This window comes from Sminthopsis crassicaudata, chromosome 2, assembly GCF_048593235.1.
Source record: "Sminthopsis crassicaudata isolate SCR6 chromosome 2, ASM4859323v1, whole genome shotgun sequence".
NCBI classification, from domain to species: Eukaryota; Metazoa; Chordata; class Mammalia; order Dasyuromorphia; family Dasyuridae; genus Sminthopsis; species Sminthopsis crassicaudata.
The window spans coordinates 564,965,891-564,984,971 of NC_133618.1; the positions used below are offsets into that span (position 1 = coordinate 564,965,891).

The window sequence follows — 19,081 nt, forward strand, 5'->3', positions numbered from 1 at the left end:
TTTCATGATATGTAGGTTATTGTGTAGTCTACAAACCATTAGCCTTCCTCAATTCTTAATTCAGACCCAGATTTCCAATATATTTTTCTTCATCCTCTCCATCACTTTTGCATTAAAGTTATTCACTATTAAAAAAGCAACTGATTTAATTTTCAGAATCTCAAGTAATTCTTTGCAGACTGTCTCTTAATTCCTCATACTCTTCAACAGAAGCAGGCACAACCAATGCTGATAAAGTCTCCAAAAGGGGTGTGAAAATTATACTATGAAAAGCCTTTGAGGAAAACTTAATAATTTATAGACGTCTTTTTGCTTGCTTTTTTTTTCTCCTATGATGTCTAGTGCTCCTTAGCTTTTTCCTGATCCTTGACAATTACTTTGCATCTCCATTGAGTCCTACTAATGCCTTTCATTCTTGTTCCCCTACAGAGTAGGAACGATAATCATATTTTTCTTTTCTCAACAGATTGTGTGCCAGAAATGGGAATTGTTTAGATTTTAATCACAGCCACAGCAAAAAAGCAACCTGATCCTTCTCCAGCCTGGTGATAAATTTCGTATCTAGCATGTTAATTCTTCCTCATAAATAGACGCCCCCCAATACACCTGCTTGATTCCTCCACAGAGGGAGATTTCTTTAATTTTTTTTTTTATTTAACAATGTGACAGAAATAAAATACTCAGTGGATATGATAGTGATAACACACTGACTTCCACTTGAGAAAATATCTTCATTCCTTCATAAGTCACTGATAGCTCACAGTTCTATTGATCACTGGTAAAGATAAATGCAGAATCCCATGATCCTCTGGGATAAATCTGACTTTTTTTTTCAGTATATATCTATTGAACAACTGTTTCTAAAACTCCACAAAACAGGTCACCAGGGCAGCACACCATTGATTTCATGTCCAATTATTTTTCAGAAGGAGCACTGAACGCTTTATCAATAATTCAGTAGGCTGTGGACCTTCAGTGTCCCCAAGAGAGATGCTACCCTGTTTCCCAGAATGAATGGAACAGTGTCTCTGGAGCCCCAGTCTAGAAACTCCCAATATAGACAATTCTTAACTAAATTGTAATCTTCTTGATCACTTTGACCATGTACACTATATTTTGCTGCATCCCCACTCTCTAAAATATTGCTTTTTATGAGAGATGCACAATAGATGAGTGAGTATAATTCAAGCTACACAGATTCTTTACTACATTGAATGTGCAGCCCATCACCCCTTCACCTCACTGAGCCTCAACAACATAAAAGACTTCAGCTCATACACAATAAGATAGCTATTAAAAAATTAGAGCCTTTTTACTCAGATACAAGAGGAATATTAAAATGGGCATACAGCTGAGCATAAGCTAAATAGTTTAGTATTGGCAGGAAAGTTTAGGATGGGATAATGAAGGATTAATCTCTAAAGGAATTAAAATTAGGGGGGAGAGAAAATAACTTTAAATAGAATCATTGAAGTTGTGTTCAAATCTCAACTCAGCTACTTACAGTTGAGGCAACTTGGGGCAAGCTGTGTCAATTTCTACAATAATAAAATGAGAGATAAAGACCAGATGATCTTTTGAGGTCCCCTCTATATCTAAATTCTAGGTTTCTATGACAATTTACTGAAATCAGTAGATTAAGTTGAATAATACGGTTTGTCAGTTAGTATTTTTGACATTTTCCTATTCATTTAAATATTTGGTATTTACAGCTCCACTAATTGAATCCTGTTTAGCTGTTTATAAATAGATATATGGTCTCTAAATAACAAGCTATGGCAGGAGTCTTTAGCAGCATATCTCTGAGTTTCAGAGATATGTCATTAAATATAAAAAAAGACTACACAACCTGCTGTACCAGTACCAGGCACCATCACTCACCTACTCCTCATGATCAAAGGAAAAGTAAATCCTAAGAAAAAAATAACAAACCCTAGGATTTGAATGAAATGGCAAACCCACTCAGGAACACATATGTTTCCTCTGTAAATCAAAGTATACTTATATTTTCCCCAATCAGTCATTCCTGTGGGTATAGAAGAGGCTCTTGATCCTCAGGATCCTTGCAGACAAGTAGTGTCTACTTAGTGAGATGGAATAATGTGAGACAGGCTGTAAATATTCCTTTCCCCGCAAGCTGTGCCTCTCAAGGTATGATTATGACTCATGCGTGCCCTTCCCTCCTGACAGATGGCGTGAGGAAGGGGTGAAGGGCCAGCAGGCCAGGCATGAGTCCAGGGCACTTGCATCTTGGCAAAAACAACGGAGAAATTTACATTTGAGAATTTGGACTGAGGCATTTTATTCAAGAGTCATCAAAGAGGGACACAAGTAGAACTCCCAGAACCCAGAACTCTGGATTCCATTCATAAGATGAGTCTTCTCCAAAGCATTCCTTAATTTATTCCATGCTCACTGTGGACTCTACCCTGAGCATTTGCTCCGAGTTACTCTTTCCAAAAGTAGTCATGCATCTCCATTCATCCATCACTCTTACCCTGATCCTACTGTAACCAATAATACCCATTTGTAAATGGCTGGCTGAGGTTAAAGATGCTGTCATCAATCAGGGAACAGAACGGAGCTAACACAGACTACACACATGACCTTGACCTCATTAGCGCTGCCTCCAAACCCCCAAATCTAACTAGTCCCAGTGTCTACGCCAGGGCCCATGTGGCAACAAGACTGTTGTCTTCTGGAACAGATCATTCCCTAATACAGGGACTTCAACAAAAAGCAAGCTAGGCAGTGGATCTCTTTGGCTCCTCTGGGCCATTCTAACCCCCTATGGATTGAAGACGTCATCAATGTCTGTCTGAAGTCTCTTATCTTTGCACATAGACATATACAAACACACACATAGATGCTTTCAAGAAAGGGCTTCTGGAGGAACTTACAATTCACGGAGACTCAATGTCTGGAAGAGCTGCCATGACAGGGTGGTGAGCCGGTTGCTGGAGAGATTTCTGCAAAATTAACAAGCAAAACAAAAACTGAGAAAAGAGTGTTGTGATAGATAATTCTCTCTATAGCAAGTTCTAGTAATTTGACAGTTTCCCTCCATGGTTTACAGTTGAGAAGACTTCCATCATAATTGGGGCCATCAATCAGATTAGATCATTTTAGATTGGAAGCTGGAGGAGGGAAGTGGCAATAACGGGAGGGAAACAAAGAGGGGAAATTTCTAAAAATAAGTTTTATAAAGGTAGAAATAATGTAGGTATCTGGATGTATCCCCCAAATACTCTACTTCCAGAAAAATTAGGATTAAAACTCTCAGAAAATTAACATGCCCTGGGCACAGGTGAGGCTAGGGAAACTTATCACAAAGGGGAAATGATTATCATTTAAACCTTAATGGTCATCATCAGAGAGTATTTAAGTATGCAATTACAGTTTTTCCTCAGCTAGACTCTAAGAATGATTTGAAATATGAAAGGGTTCTCTTTGGTGAAATAAAAATCCAGAAATATACACAAATATGAAGGATGTCATTGGCAGGTGGCTATTTTCAATCTCAAAGCCAATTTCACCTCAGTTTTAGTTGCCTTGTATCACCAAAAGTGCTCATATTCTTTGACTTTCTGCTTTTACTCAATGGGGGAAATAGTGAAATCATAATGAAGTCTTTGAAAATGAGGAGTTTTAAAATGAAATAATAGTGTCATAACTGTTGTAATTTATGTATTTACTAAATAACAATTTGGACTTCACATCTATAATTGCCTTTAAGATAAAGGGTTTATTCTTTTGTTTTCTTCCTAAAACCCTTCATAATCTGGATCTAGCCAATCTTCCCAGCTCAATTATACATTGCTCCCTCTCATGCACTCTATGGTCCAGCAAAACCTGACCACCTGCTATTCTCACTCTCTGTATAGGTGGTTCTCTATTCCTGGAATACTTTCCCTGCTCACCTGCTCATGTTTTGGAACATGTGGCTCCCTTTAAGATTCAACTCAAGTGCCATCTCCTCAAGAGAGCTTCCTTGATTCTTCCATTTGTTAATCCCTTAGTACCCCAAATCCCTGTGTATTTATTTTATTGTGTATTTTGGGTATTCTTCATTTGCTTATTATGAACCTGTTATATTCCTGTGTAAACTCCTTGAGATCAGGGATTCATGTTTATTGGTTTGTTTTGTTTTTTTACTACTATTCAGCTGATTAAAATTGAACATGACATCCTAGCTCTGCCATTAACATAACTTTCTGTTACTCATTTCATCTCTTAGACTTCAGTTTCCCCCTCTACACAATGAAGGCATTAGAATAGTCTTCCTTACAATTCTAAAGTTAGGTGATCCCATTAATCTTCCTAATTTTTCCCATGTTACAAATAGATAGAGAATACCATAGTTGACTAACACCTCTCAGCTAAGTTGTTCACAAACCAGAATATTATGTTTTTCTATATATGATTATATAGAATATTTTTTGTCGTAGATCACTCTTTTCAACCACCACTTTTCATAACAGATACCTATATTCAGGAGGAGATTATGTCTTAAAAAAATCATTAGTCTTATGCATTAGAGAGTAAACATACCTATATATTATTGCTTTTCCTCAAAATGTTTTAACATTAAAATCCTTATTATAGGTAGCATACATGAGTGGCTGAGAAAGTATCAACATGAGCACCACCCAGTAATATAATAATCTATTGATATGAATAAAAATTAATCTTAATATATAAAGAGATAGATTTGTGTGTGTATATATATATATATGTATAATATCATAATAGATAGTAATCTGTCATATTTATATATACTACATTATAATTATAGACATATACATATACAAAAAGTAAAATTAGAGAAAGTACAAACTTACAGGAAAAATGTTTTTGGAAACTTAGTAAAGAATAAAAGGGACATAAATAAATATGCATAATGTAAGTATAAATTTAACAAATAAAATACATAGTATTTAAATACAAAGACCTTGAGAGAAAAAAAGAATTTGGGAGGATCAAGAAAGGCTTCATGGAAAAGATGGCATTTGAACTGCATCTTAAAGGAAGAACAGAAGTCTGAGACAGAAGTGAGAAGGAGATGCACTGCAAATTTGGGGTCACTTCCTTAACACAAAGACTCCTAGGATCATAGACTCACAGGCAATTTCAATCTTTTCACTCTACAGCTAAAAACGCTGTGGTCCATATAGGTTAAATGACTTGTCTAAGGTCACACAGCTGGCAAAAGGAAGCACGATCTCAAATATACCCCCTTCTCTCCAACACTGTCATGACTCTAGGGCAGGCCCTCATCACCTCATGCATGGATTATAGCAAAGACTGCGAGTGGTTCTGACCACGTTGTCTCTCCAAACTCCAGTCCATCCTCCCTTCAGTCACCTTTCCCCCCAAAAAAAGGTTTAATCATGTCACTCCCTGCTCAGTAAAATCCATGGCTTCCTATTGTCTCCAGGAATGAATACAAAGTGCTCTGGCGCTCAAAGCCCATCATAGCCTGGTCCCCTCCTGCTTTTCCAGTCTTTTTACACCTTATTCCACAACACCAATAGAGACCTCCTGGTTGTTCCACAAGCAATCACTCCATTTCTTAGCTTCTGGCTAAAAAGCCTGCAATGCTCTCCCTCCTCTGATCTGACCAATGATTTCCCTGAAGTTTTTTCTTGAAGCCCTAGCTAAAATCCCAGCCTCTACACAAAACCTTTCTCAATCCCTCTAAATTCCCTTGCCTTCTATCTACTAATTATTTCATATTTATCCTGTATGTAGTATGCTTAGTATGTTTATTTGCACCCTGTCTTGCTCATTTAATTGTAAGCTCCTTGAGCAGGAACTGACTTTTTATTATTATTAAATTACATTTTTAATTTATGCAATAAAACAAGCATTTCTATAACTTAGTATGATGAAAAAAAAAAGATGATTGTACATGAAACTGCAAATCTGCTGGGCACAAGTTCATATTCCTTCCAAATATGCAATGAAATTATCATTCTCCACCATTTATCATTTGCCTCTTTTTGTATCCCTACCACTTAGCACAGTGCCTTTCACATTAACAAATGTTTATTAATTGAAAAAGAATTGAACCTGACTCCTCTAACTCCAAATCTAGCAGACTTCTCTCTGTATCATACCAGGTCACTCCACAATAAGGTTATCAGTGTAGGGTTTTTATGGAGGATTAAAAGAAAAAAAAAAAAGATTCCTTTTATCCTCCATCCCCACCCAACAGAACTCCTCAATAGGAGTTTCCTCTTCTCTATTCCTTCAACGTTCTGCCCCAATCTAAGGGATAATAATCTCATTTTACATACCTTGACATGGTACAGAGACCTTACTATATAAAAATGGTATGAATTACTTGGAGCTCCAAAGATACTGTGTGATAACATGCAAGAAATACAGTCCTGTAAGTGATTCCAAAAGCACTGACCCCATTGAAAGGACCGTGGATGGGATTGCTTTTAGTTCCCCCCAATCTAGCAAAGATCTCCTGACTAGCTCCTAGTGCAAAGTGCTCTCTGTCCTCAGGATGAAGGGTTTTTCCATCTGTCCTAGTCCTATGCCAAGCCCTCCCCAAACTCTCACTTCTCACAAGATTTTAGGCAATCCACATTAACTTGAAAGGCACCTCTTTTTTCCTGAAACCCTGAGGAACTCAATGGGAATTCAGTGCCAAGATCCACCGAAGCAGAACCTGCTGGGAGCCACTGTGCCCCTTAAGGTAGAGAGACACAAATAACAATCTAGAAACTGTGTGGCCAGGAGACAAGTGAAATGGCATTCCTCCTCCTTCTGAGAATTAGAAGTGAGCAAGAAGAGAGCAGGGAGCAAGCAGGGAGTACAAAGCAGTGTACAGGCTGCCAACAATGTCCTTTGCAAAGGTCATGTTTTGCTACATTAGGCAGAAATGTCAAGTGAAAATTGGATTCCAAAAGAAAGAAAATAACAGGCATTACAGGCAAACAAAGAATAAGAAATAGCACTATATTGTTAAGGAGTGGAGAAACACTCTATCTAGCTACCAGGAGGAGGACTGAGGAAAATGACAAGCCCTAGGTATGTTTCCCAAAGGAAGCTTCTTGAGATGGCAGCCTTAAAGCTTCAAAGGACCTTAGAGACCATCTAGTCTAAGTTTCTCATTTTATGAACCCAGAGACTTGCAGCAATTTCTGTAAGAACACACAGCTAAGTAGCCGAATCAGGACTTAAATCCAGGTCCTGAGGTTTTAAGGTCAGAGTCTAGAGCTGGAAGAGATCCTAGAACTATTTATTTTACAGATGAAGAAACTGATGATATCCCAGGAGTGAAGTAGTTTGTGGTTCAGTAGTAGAGATGATATCTGAATCCAGCTCTGACTACAAAACTAGCACTTTTTCCTTTTCACTGCTTTCTTCTCTTCTTCCACCTCCACTCCCAAACCCATCAATCCTGAACCAGAGAAGAAATGTTCTCTCTGATTATTCTGACTTTGGGACAATACTGCATTTCCCATCTCCATTTTCCCCAGGAATTCCTCATCCATGACTACTCTCCAGCCTTTTCCCCTCCCTCCTGATTCTCTGCAATCTGGAATTCTTCTTAAAGGCAGCTGGCTAGTATAGTGGATAAAGCACTAAACTTGAAACCAGAAGACCTCCCTAACTGTGGAACCCTAGACAGTCACTTGAAATTATTCAGCCTCAGTTTTCTCATCTGTAAAATGGAAATAATCATCATCATCATCATCATCATCATCATCATCATCATCATCATTGCAACTCCCAGAATTGTTATGAAGATAAAATGAGATAGTATTTTTGAATCACTTTGCAAATGGTAAAGTGCTAGATTTAGTTGTGGTTCATTTGTTCAGTCATGTAAAACTCTTCATGACCCAATTATGGAGTTTTCTTGGCAAAGAAACTGGAGTGCTCTGCCATTTCCTTCTCCAGTAGATTAAAGCAAATGGAGGGTAAATGTCTTCCCCAAGATCACACAGCTGGGAAGCATCTGAGGTCACATTTGAATTCAGGTCTTCCCAACTCTAGAACCAGCATTCTATCCACTAAATCACCTAGATGCCTCACCGAAGTGCTACATAAATGCTAACTATTATTTTGTTATTATATTACCAAGATGAATGGACTGCTTTTCCTCAAAGCAAATTTTAACTTATTAAATTGCTCATAATTTTATTTTTCTTCCTGAAATACACCTGCCCTGCCATGCTCCCAGGTGACCCCTACTTAATAAATGCTCAGTATATCTTTGGTCAGCTTTCATCCACTGTCATTTACGCAATTGCCCATATTCACCATTTTCCTATACAGATGAGGAAGCTGAGACACAGGATTTTAAAAGGACAGATCTGAAGACTCCTGGTGGGCTAGTGGCCAAGCCAAAATCAGAACCCACTGTCTGAATTTTCTAGTCTGTACCTCACACACTGAGATTTACTGCCCCTGCATTTTCCTATTGATATTCTTTAATGAGCTGGTTACCCTGCTCATAAGATTAAGAACCATTCTGTCTCTAAGCCTTACAGTCTCCTCCCCCAGACACCTCCTCCGCCCTAACAGACCCATTAATGTCTGCCACTGCCTTCTCTCTGGGTCCAATGGCCAGTTTCCAAGGAACCTCATCATCTCCTCAGTGTGCCATTCTGAATTAATTGGGTGACTAAGATTTTATAAGACAATGTATCAAACATTTTCCCAAAATCAGACTCCATGACATATCTCTGCCTCCCATTAGCGAATCATCTTTAAAATGAGCCTAACAAAGCCTGATTTTTTTTTTAAACAGTGCTCAGCCTCTTGCCCTGTTCTCCATGGCCCAAAATAGAAAGATCAGAGACAGAGACAGAGAAAAAGACAGACAGACAGACAGACAGACAGACAGAAAATGAACATTTATTAAGGTTTCAAAGGGTTGTAATCCCCAGATCTGACTTCATTGCATGAATCTCTTGGCAGGGAAATATTCCCAGGTCTGCCTATGGAGATAGTCCTCATTTAACTGATGGAAACATAGGAGCAATATCCCCTCCCCACAAAAAAGAAAAAGACTCTCCCTTTAGCAAACAGAAACATTGGAACAGACATCAGTTTCATGGTTTGCCTAAGGGGAAGCCAATCATAGTGGTACACATACTCCAAACAAGGCTACCCCCCAATTTCAAAGTCCACTGTCAAAAATCCTGAGCTATATTGATGAGGTCTAGAATTGGGGTACCTAAATGAAATTAGGGTTTAATTGAGGTCTAGTGGCAGGTTTGGGGTACAGGGAGTCAAATAGAGCTCCCCTGAAACCCCTTTGGATTTGGTGCAAGGATACAGAGTTAATGAGGTCTAGTAGTGGTGCAAGAGTCCCCTGTAAAGGAATTTACAGACCCAAAAACCTAGATTGATAAAAGAAGTTTATTATGGGGTTTGGAAGTAAGGTTAAAATCTAGTTAGTAAAGTTGAAGATAGAGATAAGAGGGCACCGGAAACAGTGTTCCAGTGGGCAGAGATTCTTGGCATGCCAGATGTAAGGCTGCAACCTCTGTAAAAGAGGGCTCCAGTCTGGCTCTTTTATAATAGGGGGCTTTGGCCACAAGCTGAAGGGGCTTGTGGGTGAAGTCCCAGGTTGGCTCCTGGCTGGACTTCAGCTAGGGTTAGAATTTGAATTGAATTCAATGGGTTTGGGGACTGAGCTGTTCCCACCCAGATAACAAAGATGAAACTGTGCTTGGGGTGGAGTCCCCTCCCTGAGGCAGAGTGGAAGTAGGTTTTCTCCTTTAAGGATTTTTCAGAGTTTTGGGGTTTCCTCTTCAATATAATCATATAATGTATGTGTATGAGCACCCATGTGAGTGGTCTGACTAGGGAGACATTATATAAAGACACCCTCTGCTTACCTTCTATCTCATTAGAGACACCCACTGGATTTCTGAAAGGGATAATGGATGGGGAAAGTGGGAGTATATTTCATGGAGGGAGGAAGGGAAATATGGGACAAGAAATGTGAATACTCTTTATTCCAAAGGCAACAGAAAGTAACATTTGGTAAATTCTGCTACCAGAGAGCTAAACAAATATTTAGACTATATGGCTTCCATTCACCCAATAGCTGCCATGGAAACACCCCATAGGACCTGCTCAGTCATTTCTTTCCAGGTCAGTCATTACCTATAACCTCACATCTTTTTTTTTTAAACCCATTCATTGGTGCCTCTTCAAGTTTAAAGTGACTACTACAGTCCCTTGATTTCCTGGAGTTCTAGTTATCAACTGACAAAGAGCCCTGTAAATGAAAACTAGAAAGGACTCTTTGGGTCATCTAGTTCAGCCACCACATTATACTGATGAGAAAAGAGAAGGCCACTGAGACTGAGTGACTTACCCAGAATCACCAAGCTAAATAGTTATGTCGTTATTCAAACTCAGGTCCTGGACTAAGGTCTATGTCACTTTTATGATAAGATAGAAAAGATAAAGTTTCAGTTTTTAATCCCTTGTTACCCACTCTTCTTGTCTCAAGCCCCCCACCAAAAGAAAAGTAAAAACAACAACAACAAAAGCATATAATCTTCCTCAGGCTTTTGTTTTAAAAGTGTTAAATGCTTTTAAGTATGAAAATAAATAACAACAAAAAGAAAAACAAAGCTGTTGAAGTTAATTCTGGTCCTACATACAGATATATTTGAACTTCAGCCTTAAGTGGGCACCTGAAACCTCTAACTCTGAAGGGGAGCACCTTATTTTAATTCTTCCCTCCTCTATATTTTTCCCTCTTTTTTTGGAGTTTCCAGCGTCATCATTGTTCATCTCATATAGACATTCTTTACAATAATTGGAAGTAAGACACTAGAATAAAATTAAGGGACAGAAGTCTATAATGTATCACAATGCCAGCAAGCTAAATAATTTCTTAAATCCAAATTATAAAGGACCTCAAATGCCAGGCTAGGAAACTTTTTATTGTATTCAATAGGTAAAGGGAAAGATTTTGAGGAGAAGAGTTAGAAATAATCAGAATAATCAAAGTAGTACATTAAGAAGATTACTTAACAGCCTCCAGAAGATTCAATGGGTAACCTTCAACTCTGTTTCCCCCTTCCTCTTAATAGGAAGCAAAATTCAAAAGTCAGCTTTGTAGTCAACAATTAAGTTACTGATGACCTTGAAGACAGCAGCTTCAATAAAGTTTTAGGGATGGGATCCAGATTATAGAAAACTAAGGAGGAAATGGGTAGCAAATAAATGAGTACAGACTATTCTTTCTGAAAGATTGACAGAGGACAGGGATTGACACACAGAGATAGGGCAGAAGCAAGAGGAGAATGCAGGATGGAAGGAAAGGTTTCTGGGCTGCTTGGATGTTTGTTTTTAGAATTAGGGAGAATTGATTGTGTGTGTAAGTAGAAGGAAGGAATGGGAGAAAGAGAGAAAGGAGACAGGAAATGGAGAAAGATCAAGAGAGACTGGATCAAGAACACATTGGAAAGTTTAGATTAGGGGAAAAGAGAAGACTATTAAAGACATGTCCCTGTCCAAGCTACTTCAGTTCTCTCTCATCCATCATCCAATCCCCTTTGGGTTCTGAATAAAAGAAGCAAACGGTATAGCTTTTCCCATCATTCACAAGCATGAAAAGCATTTTGCTTCCAAGTCTGTTCACCATCCCATTTCCTAAGAGCCAGGGAATTATGGCTAGTTAAACACTTTTTCAGGTTAAGAAAGCCCCCTCTGAAGTAGGGGCTGCCCATCAGCAGAGACAGTTACATTTCTAAAAGAGGAAGGGGCATCACAAGTAAAATATATGCCTAACAGAATCCCAGAGTCGAGCAGGAGGTCATTCCAGCTAAAGACACTGCCTCTAAATGCCCTGTGGCTCGATGCCAGCTGTGGCAGGAGTCCTGTGGGCCATCTCCTTTCCAGTTCAGTACCCACGGGCACTGAGGCTTGTTCTGCTGTCAGGATCCCTGGGCTGGAAAGAAAAATCAGTTGGCAGAGTCTGACTTCAAGGAAATCGCAGCTTTATAGTTTCAGCCTTCATGTGGTTTGTTTAATTTTTCCCTAAATAAATTGTAGCAAAAGTAGTGTGGGGAGGGGGTTGGCTATTTAAACTATTTTATGCTGGGTGATTCGTTAATGAACATTAATGAGCTCTTCATCTTTCTCTCCAAAAACCTGCCCATTTCCCTGCCTTCTCTGTTTCTGCTGATGACACCACTATCCTATTAGTCATCCAGGCTTGAAAGCACAAGTCATCTTTGTTTTTTTCTTCATATTCATTTCCCACATCAGTAAATAAGCCCCCTTCTCCCATTGGTGATTTCTTCCTGGAATCTCCATTTTGAAGAAAGGGGGCCCACCATCTCCTGCTCTGTTTATGATTCTCCAGACTTCACCACCATGCTCCTTCCCCACCCTATCTTTTGGATTCCTTTTCATGTCTTGTCTTCCCCAATTAGACTGTAAGTTTCTGGAGGGCAGGAACTGTCTTTCCTTTTGTTTGTATTTGTATCCCCAGGACTTAGCTCTTCACCCCCTTTCTCAAAGAAACTGAATTTAGAGGAAGTTATCTGGTACGTTTCCTGTTATTTCAAGTCCCACTTGTCTATAGGGTATTAAAATCCTTCCAGACTCAAAATATTGTCCTGTGGTCCTAGTCTTCTCTAGGTGAAAGGAAATAAGCATTTAAGAACCTCCTGTGTGCCAGTCACTGTGTTGTGCTTTATAAATATCTCATTTGATCACCACAAATACTCTAGAGGATAGATGCTATTAATGCCTCCATTTTACATTTGAGAAACCTGAGACTGGGAAATTCATTAATTTAAATTTAAGTGACTTTCCCAGGGTCAAATAACTAGTGTCTGGAGCAAGACCTGAACTCAGGTTTTCCTGACTCTAGGCCCAGGCTCTATCTGCTGCATCACCTAGACGCATCATACATACTATGGGGATTCCTGATATAACAACCCTCTTCCTATTAGGCCTGTATGGAGTATCTCACTGGTTTTGCTCTCCAAGTAGGATGCTGTTCAACGACTATGATGCTTTGCATTAGGAAATTCTCTTATCTCTCTAGCATTTACAACTTGGAAACTTGAGAAATCTCAAATCTGAAATTATTCATTGGGCAACCCTAAAGCTGATGCTTCCCCAGGAAATCCCCTTTCTCTGGAAAGAATGCTAGATTCTGGGATCACACCACCCAGATAATTCAAAAAGTTCCTTCTGTCCAAGATTGGGTGTTCACAAACATTGTCTGTTAACTCCACTCTCAAGCTGACTACAAGCACACGGCCATGAGTCACGATCAACTATTTCTGAGAAACTAGAAGAGGTTTCCCATCTTTTCCCAATGTGCATGTCCACCCTGGCTTGTTTTTATAGGTCATGGAGTAGGGCAGCTGATACTCCGACAGGCAATCACCAGGAGGCAATCCCTGTCTTTGAAACTCAAAGTTTCCAGTGGGTATGCTCACATGCCAGGTGGAGGGGCCCTTAAATATACACAAACAAAGGCTTGCATCTTGTAATGGTCAATTAGGTCAATTAGAGAACTCAAACTGATTTGAGGATTCCCCACTCCCCTTATCCTTATATCATAATTCAAAGATTTATAGTTTGAATGAATGTTAGATACTGTAAACTTTTCATTTTGTAGATGAAAAAAATGAGGGCTAGAGAGATTAAATGGCAAGTTCTGGATAATACAAATAGTAAATATTGAACCCAGATATCATAATTCTAAATTCAGATCTCTGTCTCACATACTATGCTATCTTTAATATATGAGTGTGTATGCAGTATGTATGCATACATATACATACATACACATGGTATGTGTGTACACATATACATACACACAATGTGTATATAGTAATATACATATATGTGCACATATTACATGTATATGTACATATACACATAAAATACATGTAAATAAATATGCGTGAATATATATTTATAGTAGAGAGTATGTATGTATATGCATGCACATATATGTATATACATATATTTAAAGATATGTACATATATATTTATGGAGTAGAAATGAAAAGTATATTATATATGTGCATAAATATGTATGTACATGTGTTCATATATATGTGGATGTGTGCATGTATATATGTGTCTGTGTTAGAAGGGTCCCTAATCAATTAGATTAGTCCCTTAATAAGCTTGCCAAGATTAAAGGGCATGGACCTTTGTCTAAAGAGCATATCATGGAAGCAGACATGTATACAGTCTCCTTGGTAAAGGGTAAAACTTTTTTGATTAGTTCCTAGTATCTGGGTAGGTCTCTAAATTGACTGACTGCTGAGAATCCCTTCTTCTATGAATTTGCTCAGCACCCTTTTTTTCATTCATTGTCACAAGCTTTTTCTCCTCAGGCTTCCAGACTGTATGTAGTGTGCAAAGGGGCATATGGATTTTCCCTTCCACTCTCCACGGCAGTAGCAGAAAGGTAGCTTGTAGAAGTAGATGGTGAGAAGCATAGCTAGCTCAGGGAGTCTGAGGTTTTCAAACCTCTGATTCCTAGCTGCCTTCTGACTTTGTGTTTCATTTTCTGAGAACGTCAGAGAATTAGAATTCCTGACAATTCACCTTTTGTGAGTGGTTACCTCATGAGTAATCTCAAGTTCAAATGTTCTCCAGAGATGAAAGACACTGTCTATCATTGACCTCCTAGACTGAGATTTCCCCAACATTGAACTACTTGGAAAAGGAAGAGGACTGACAATCGAGGATTGTCCAAAGCTGTTGTCCTAAAGCCATGTCCTGGGGAAGATGGGAGAAGAGCAAGTGGTAGATTAGGAGTTTGCCAAGAATTACTTAGATAATGCAGGTCCACTTGAAGAACTGGTTTTTTTAGTAACCCTCCAAAGCCCTTCTGGGAAAGAGTATAATGGGCTAAATTTGAGTGTTTTGTATGGCTGTATTTCTTTATGAGCCCCTGCAAGTCCTACATCTTTTGCATTTTTGTTAAGTAAAATAAAAGCCATTCCATATACAAAACATTCCTTTGAATTCCAGCATAAAAGTTGGGACCCTTATTACCTATATTTAGGGAAACAGAAGAGCCCTATTTAAGATTTGCCCAATATCTTTAATATATATTGAATTACTTGCCATCTAGGAGAGGGACTGGGGGGGGGGAAGGGAAGTAGAAAAATTTTGGAATACAAGGTTTTGCAAGGGTGAATATTGATAACTACCTATGCATATGTCTTGAAAATAAAAAGTTTTTTTAAATTCCCCTGCAAAAAAAAAAAAAAAGATTTGAATCCAAAATGGAGTCAGGACTGCAGAGTTTTAATTATCTCTTTTGGTCAGATTCCCAGAGCCTTTGGGAACCTCTAGGTCATGGGGAAATGTGCATGTTTTCCCTTCCTCTCAAAATATAAGCTTCTTAAGAGCAGGAATCATAGTTACCTTTACATTCTCAAAAACATTCTTTGCATGTTAGGCATTTAAGAAATCCTTATTAAATTGATTTGAATTTGAACAAGCATAGCTTCTATAAACAAATCAGAAATTATATGTCATGCCTTGGCCTTAAGTCAGTGAACTGGAGTCAGCTTCCCACTTTAGTCCTTGTATTTGCCTAGAGTCAATGGCAAAGACTCATTAGAGATGAACCATCAAAAAAAAAAAAAAAAAGAGAAAATACACTAACAAACCAATCAGAGCTTACCCACTCTTCTCTGAAAATTCAATACATCTTTTCAAAAAAGACTATGGGAGGATAGAGACATAAGGAGTGAGAGTCTGTAGAAGGCTACACTCAGGGCATGTTTCCACCTTGGTAAAGAATTCGGAGAGGAGTGGTCAGTTGCAAATGCCCCTTCAAGAATGAAGAAAAGGGTTGTTCTTGTTTTTTACTCTCTATATAGTCCCTTCCCTGTACCCACTTATTAACAGAAAATCCAAATGATTTCCTTGTAAATTATTTAAACTATTCTTCATTCTACTTTTTTGCTTCCTGTAAAACTTCATGATTGATCATTTTTAAAAAATACAACTTGTCAAGGAGATAGGAGAGATTTCATAAGCTGAGTCTTGAAGGAAAATAGGACATCTGAGAGACACAGAAGAGAGGGGGCATCCCAGGTATTGTGGACAGACAGTACAAAGGCGTGGAGATGAGAGAGAAAACATCATAAAGAAAAATGGTAAACCTCCACTGAATTTAAGCAAAGAATGCTTAGAAGAAAGTGATATGAAATAATAATGCATCACTCAGTGCCCTCTAGATGACCAGGAATTCAAATTCTTTGAACATTGTGATTTTGGTGAGATTTCACCACATCTAGTCCTAACTAACTGACCGTTTCATCTTCCAACCTTGCTATCCATCCACAAGCTACAGCTCCTGCCTCTGTACCCTCTCAACTATATCTCTAACTCCCACTCTGATTGGTGAGAGATTACTGCATCTTCTTGCAGCCAGCCACCCAATTACACCATCTTCTTGCCACGTCACTGTACATATCCCTACTTCTGCCCGAGTGATGACATCGACACTACCATTGCTTCAGGAAAGGGCACATAATTAATTTCCCTATGTTTCCATCTATCATCCTTATGATTCCATCCTTCCTCAGACATCATTCCTTTATTTGTGTTTCTTCCCCCTTTCAGCACATAAGCAACTTGAGAGTAGATAGTAGTTTCCTTTTTTTTTGTTGTTTTGTTTTTGACTCCCCTAACGCTTAGTATAGTATATAGTAATTACTTAATAATTTTGTTTATTAATTCACCCATTCCTATTTATGTGATATCATTAGAAAATTAATATAGTTAAAAAACCCACTCTGTCTTATTCTATTCAGGGTCTGGAATCTATATAAAATATATACACTGATAGACAACCACTTTGGAATGTCCATCTAACTTCAAACAACCGCCTGAACAATAGGCATTCTTCATCCAACTGGTTTTTCTTGTATGGAAAGTTAAAACAAATTCAATTTTGAGTAATTATGTATCTAAAGCTAATATTCTCTTCAGTGTTAGAGAACTTGATGCACTTAGCACAGTATCTACAAATAAGAGAATCTGAAAGATATGCATTATTTATAGTTTTATACCTCTATTTGTACCCTACTGCAAATATTATTTTGTTTTATGACTCTATTGATATTAAAAACCAGAAAGTCAAATAAAGGTATCTAATTCAAGTACTAGCTATATATAAAGAAAAGGAAATTAACCATAGCTTTCTAAGGCCTCTCCTTCTCTTTTCTCCTTTGATACTAGCCACCCATTCCAGCTCATCTAACATTTTTGCTATGATCAGAAAACTAGGGAACTTCTTGATCTATAGGACAGAAAGGAATCAGCTATTGCCAGTAGCTTCCTCAAGGGAGTTAATTCTTCTGTCACTCTGACATACAAAGCTAGGAAGAAGCCTAATTCCTTGGCTAAGGTGGTACCATAAGTTAAAGGAGAATAGATTTAAAGCTAGAAGGGATCTTAGAAATAATCTAGCCCAACTCATTTTACATTGAAGCTCAAAAAGATTGAGTAATCCAGATACCACTACACACGTCTCAGATTGGCTAAGATGACAAGAAAAGATAATGTTAAATGTTGGGGGGGATGTGGGAAAACTGGGACACTGATGCATTGTTGATAGAGTTGTGAATACATCCAGCCATTCTGGAGAGCAATCTGGAGCTATGCTCAAAAAGTTATCACACTGTGCACAACCTTTGATCCAACAGTGTTACTTCTGGGCTTATATCCCAAAGAGATCTTAAAGAAGGGAAAGGGACCTGCATGTGCAAGAATGTTTGTGGCAGCCCTTTTTGTAGTGGCAAGAAACTGGAAATGGAGTGAATGCCCATTAACTGGAGAATGGCTGAATAATATGGAATATTATTGTTCTATAAGAAAGGACCAGCAGGATGATTTCAGAGCTATATTGTAGCTGTTTGAGATCTTAGGTAGAGAGGACACCAAATGGCCAGGCAATAATGATGTGTCGCAAGGCCAGTGGTAGTTACCTGCCTGTTTTAGGTGTTCCTCTATTCCTTGGGGATGCCTGTGTTAGAGGTGATGAGAAGCTAAGAATATAGAGAAATAAGGCCATGAAAAGCCTCCATGGAGACAAGATATTAATGGAATAGGCACAGTAGGGTCCCAGCACAAACACTAGCAGTAAGTCAGCATCTGTCCCCTTCCTATCACTTTCCTCCCTACCTGCCGTTCTCTATCTCCTGACCTCTTCCCTGCTATTAACCAAGTCAGGCTAATACCTATTCAGGTCAAAAGCCTGATGGCTTCAAACATTTCCAATTTATATCATCCTGAAGGTCTATTTTGTCTCATTTCAACCATATCAGAAAAATTATCTGACCTCTAAGGCATCAATTCTAGCTACTAGATGGGTCTCTCTTCACCGTGACTTCAGAAACCTCCCTACTCAGTTAAGAGCCTTTCTTTTTAAGGGAAAATTTACCATCTTTACTTGGCAAACCAATTCCAATTTCCTCTCCTTGGATCTCCCCCACTTCCCAGTAAGAAGGTAACTCCAGCCCTTCATCATATGTCACATTGCACACCCCTGGCTCCACTGAACTCTCCAAGAGCCCCGGTCTCCTTCTGGATGCCAATTTGGCCACGGCCTTGGCAGTTTCACAATGAGCACCTCTGGCCTTCTGACCGGAAATGTTAACGAGTTAGTGAAACAGGGGCCAAGGACTGAATTCATGAGCTGGGCATTTAAGAACTGGCAGACATCCTCAACTTCCCACTCTTTAATGGTGTGAAAGTCTTTCCAGTATGTCAGCATAAATATCTTTGATTTTCAGGGACAAGAGACAAATAAGCAGAGTGTATGCTGAGTACAGCATAGATGATGATCTTCCCAAACCAGAACAGATGAAAGGTTCTGAATTCTGGGTCAGTTGTTCTGTGCCCCCAAATAGGCCTTTACTAGTCTAACAGCAAATGAACAACTGAATGAATGAGCTTTTATGAAGTTCTTAATTTATGTAAAACATATAGGAGAACTCAAAGTCTCATCTTTCTTAACCACACACACACATATACACAGGGACCTGGGGGGGAGAGGGGGAAGACGTACTCCAACTACTATTAACTCTTT

General features: G+C 38.7%; 1 protein-coding gene across 6 annotated transcripts in view; it reads right to left on the bottom strand.

The window, feature by feature from the left end:
• Positions 1 to 19,081, bottom strand: part of NTRK3 (neurotrophic receptor tyrosine kinase 3) — a 453,812-nt gene that overhangs the window by 312,553 nt on the left and 122,178 nt on the right. For all 6 annotated transcript variants that reach the window (XM_074295106.1, XM_074295104.1, XM_074295105.1 and 3 more), the window contains exon 5: positions 2,901 to 2,969. In XM_074295106.1, coding sequence (XP_074151207.1) covers positions 2,901 to 2,969 — 69 coding nt within the window. The remainder of the gene's footprint in view (positions 1 to 2,900; positions 2,970 to 19,081) is intronic.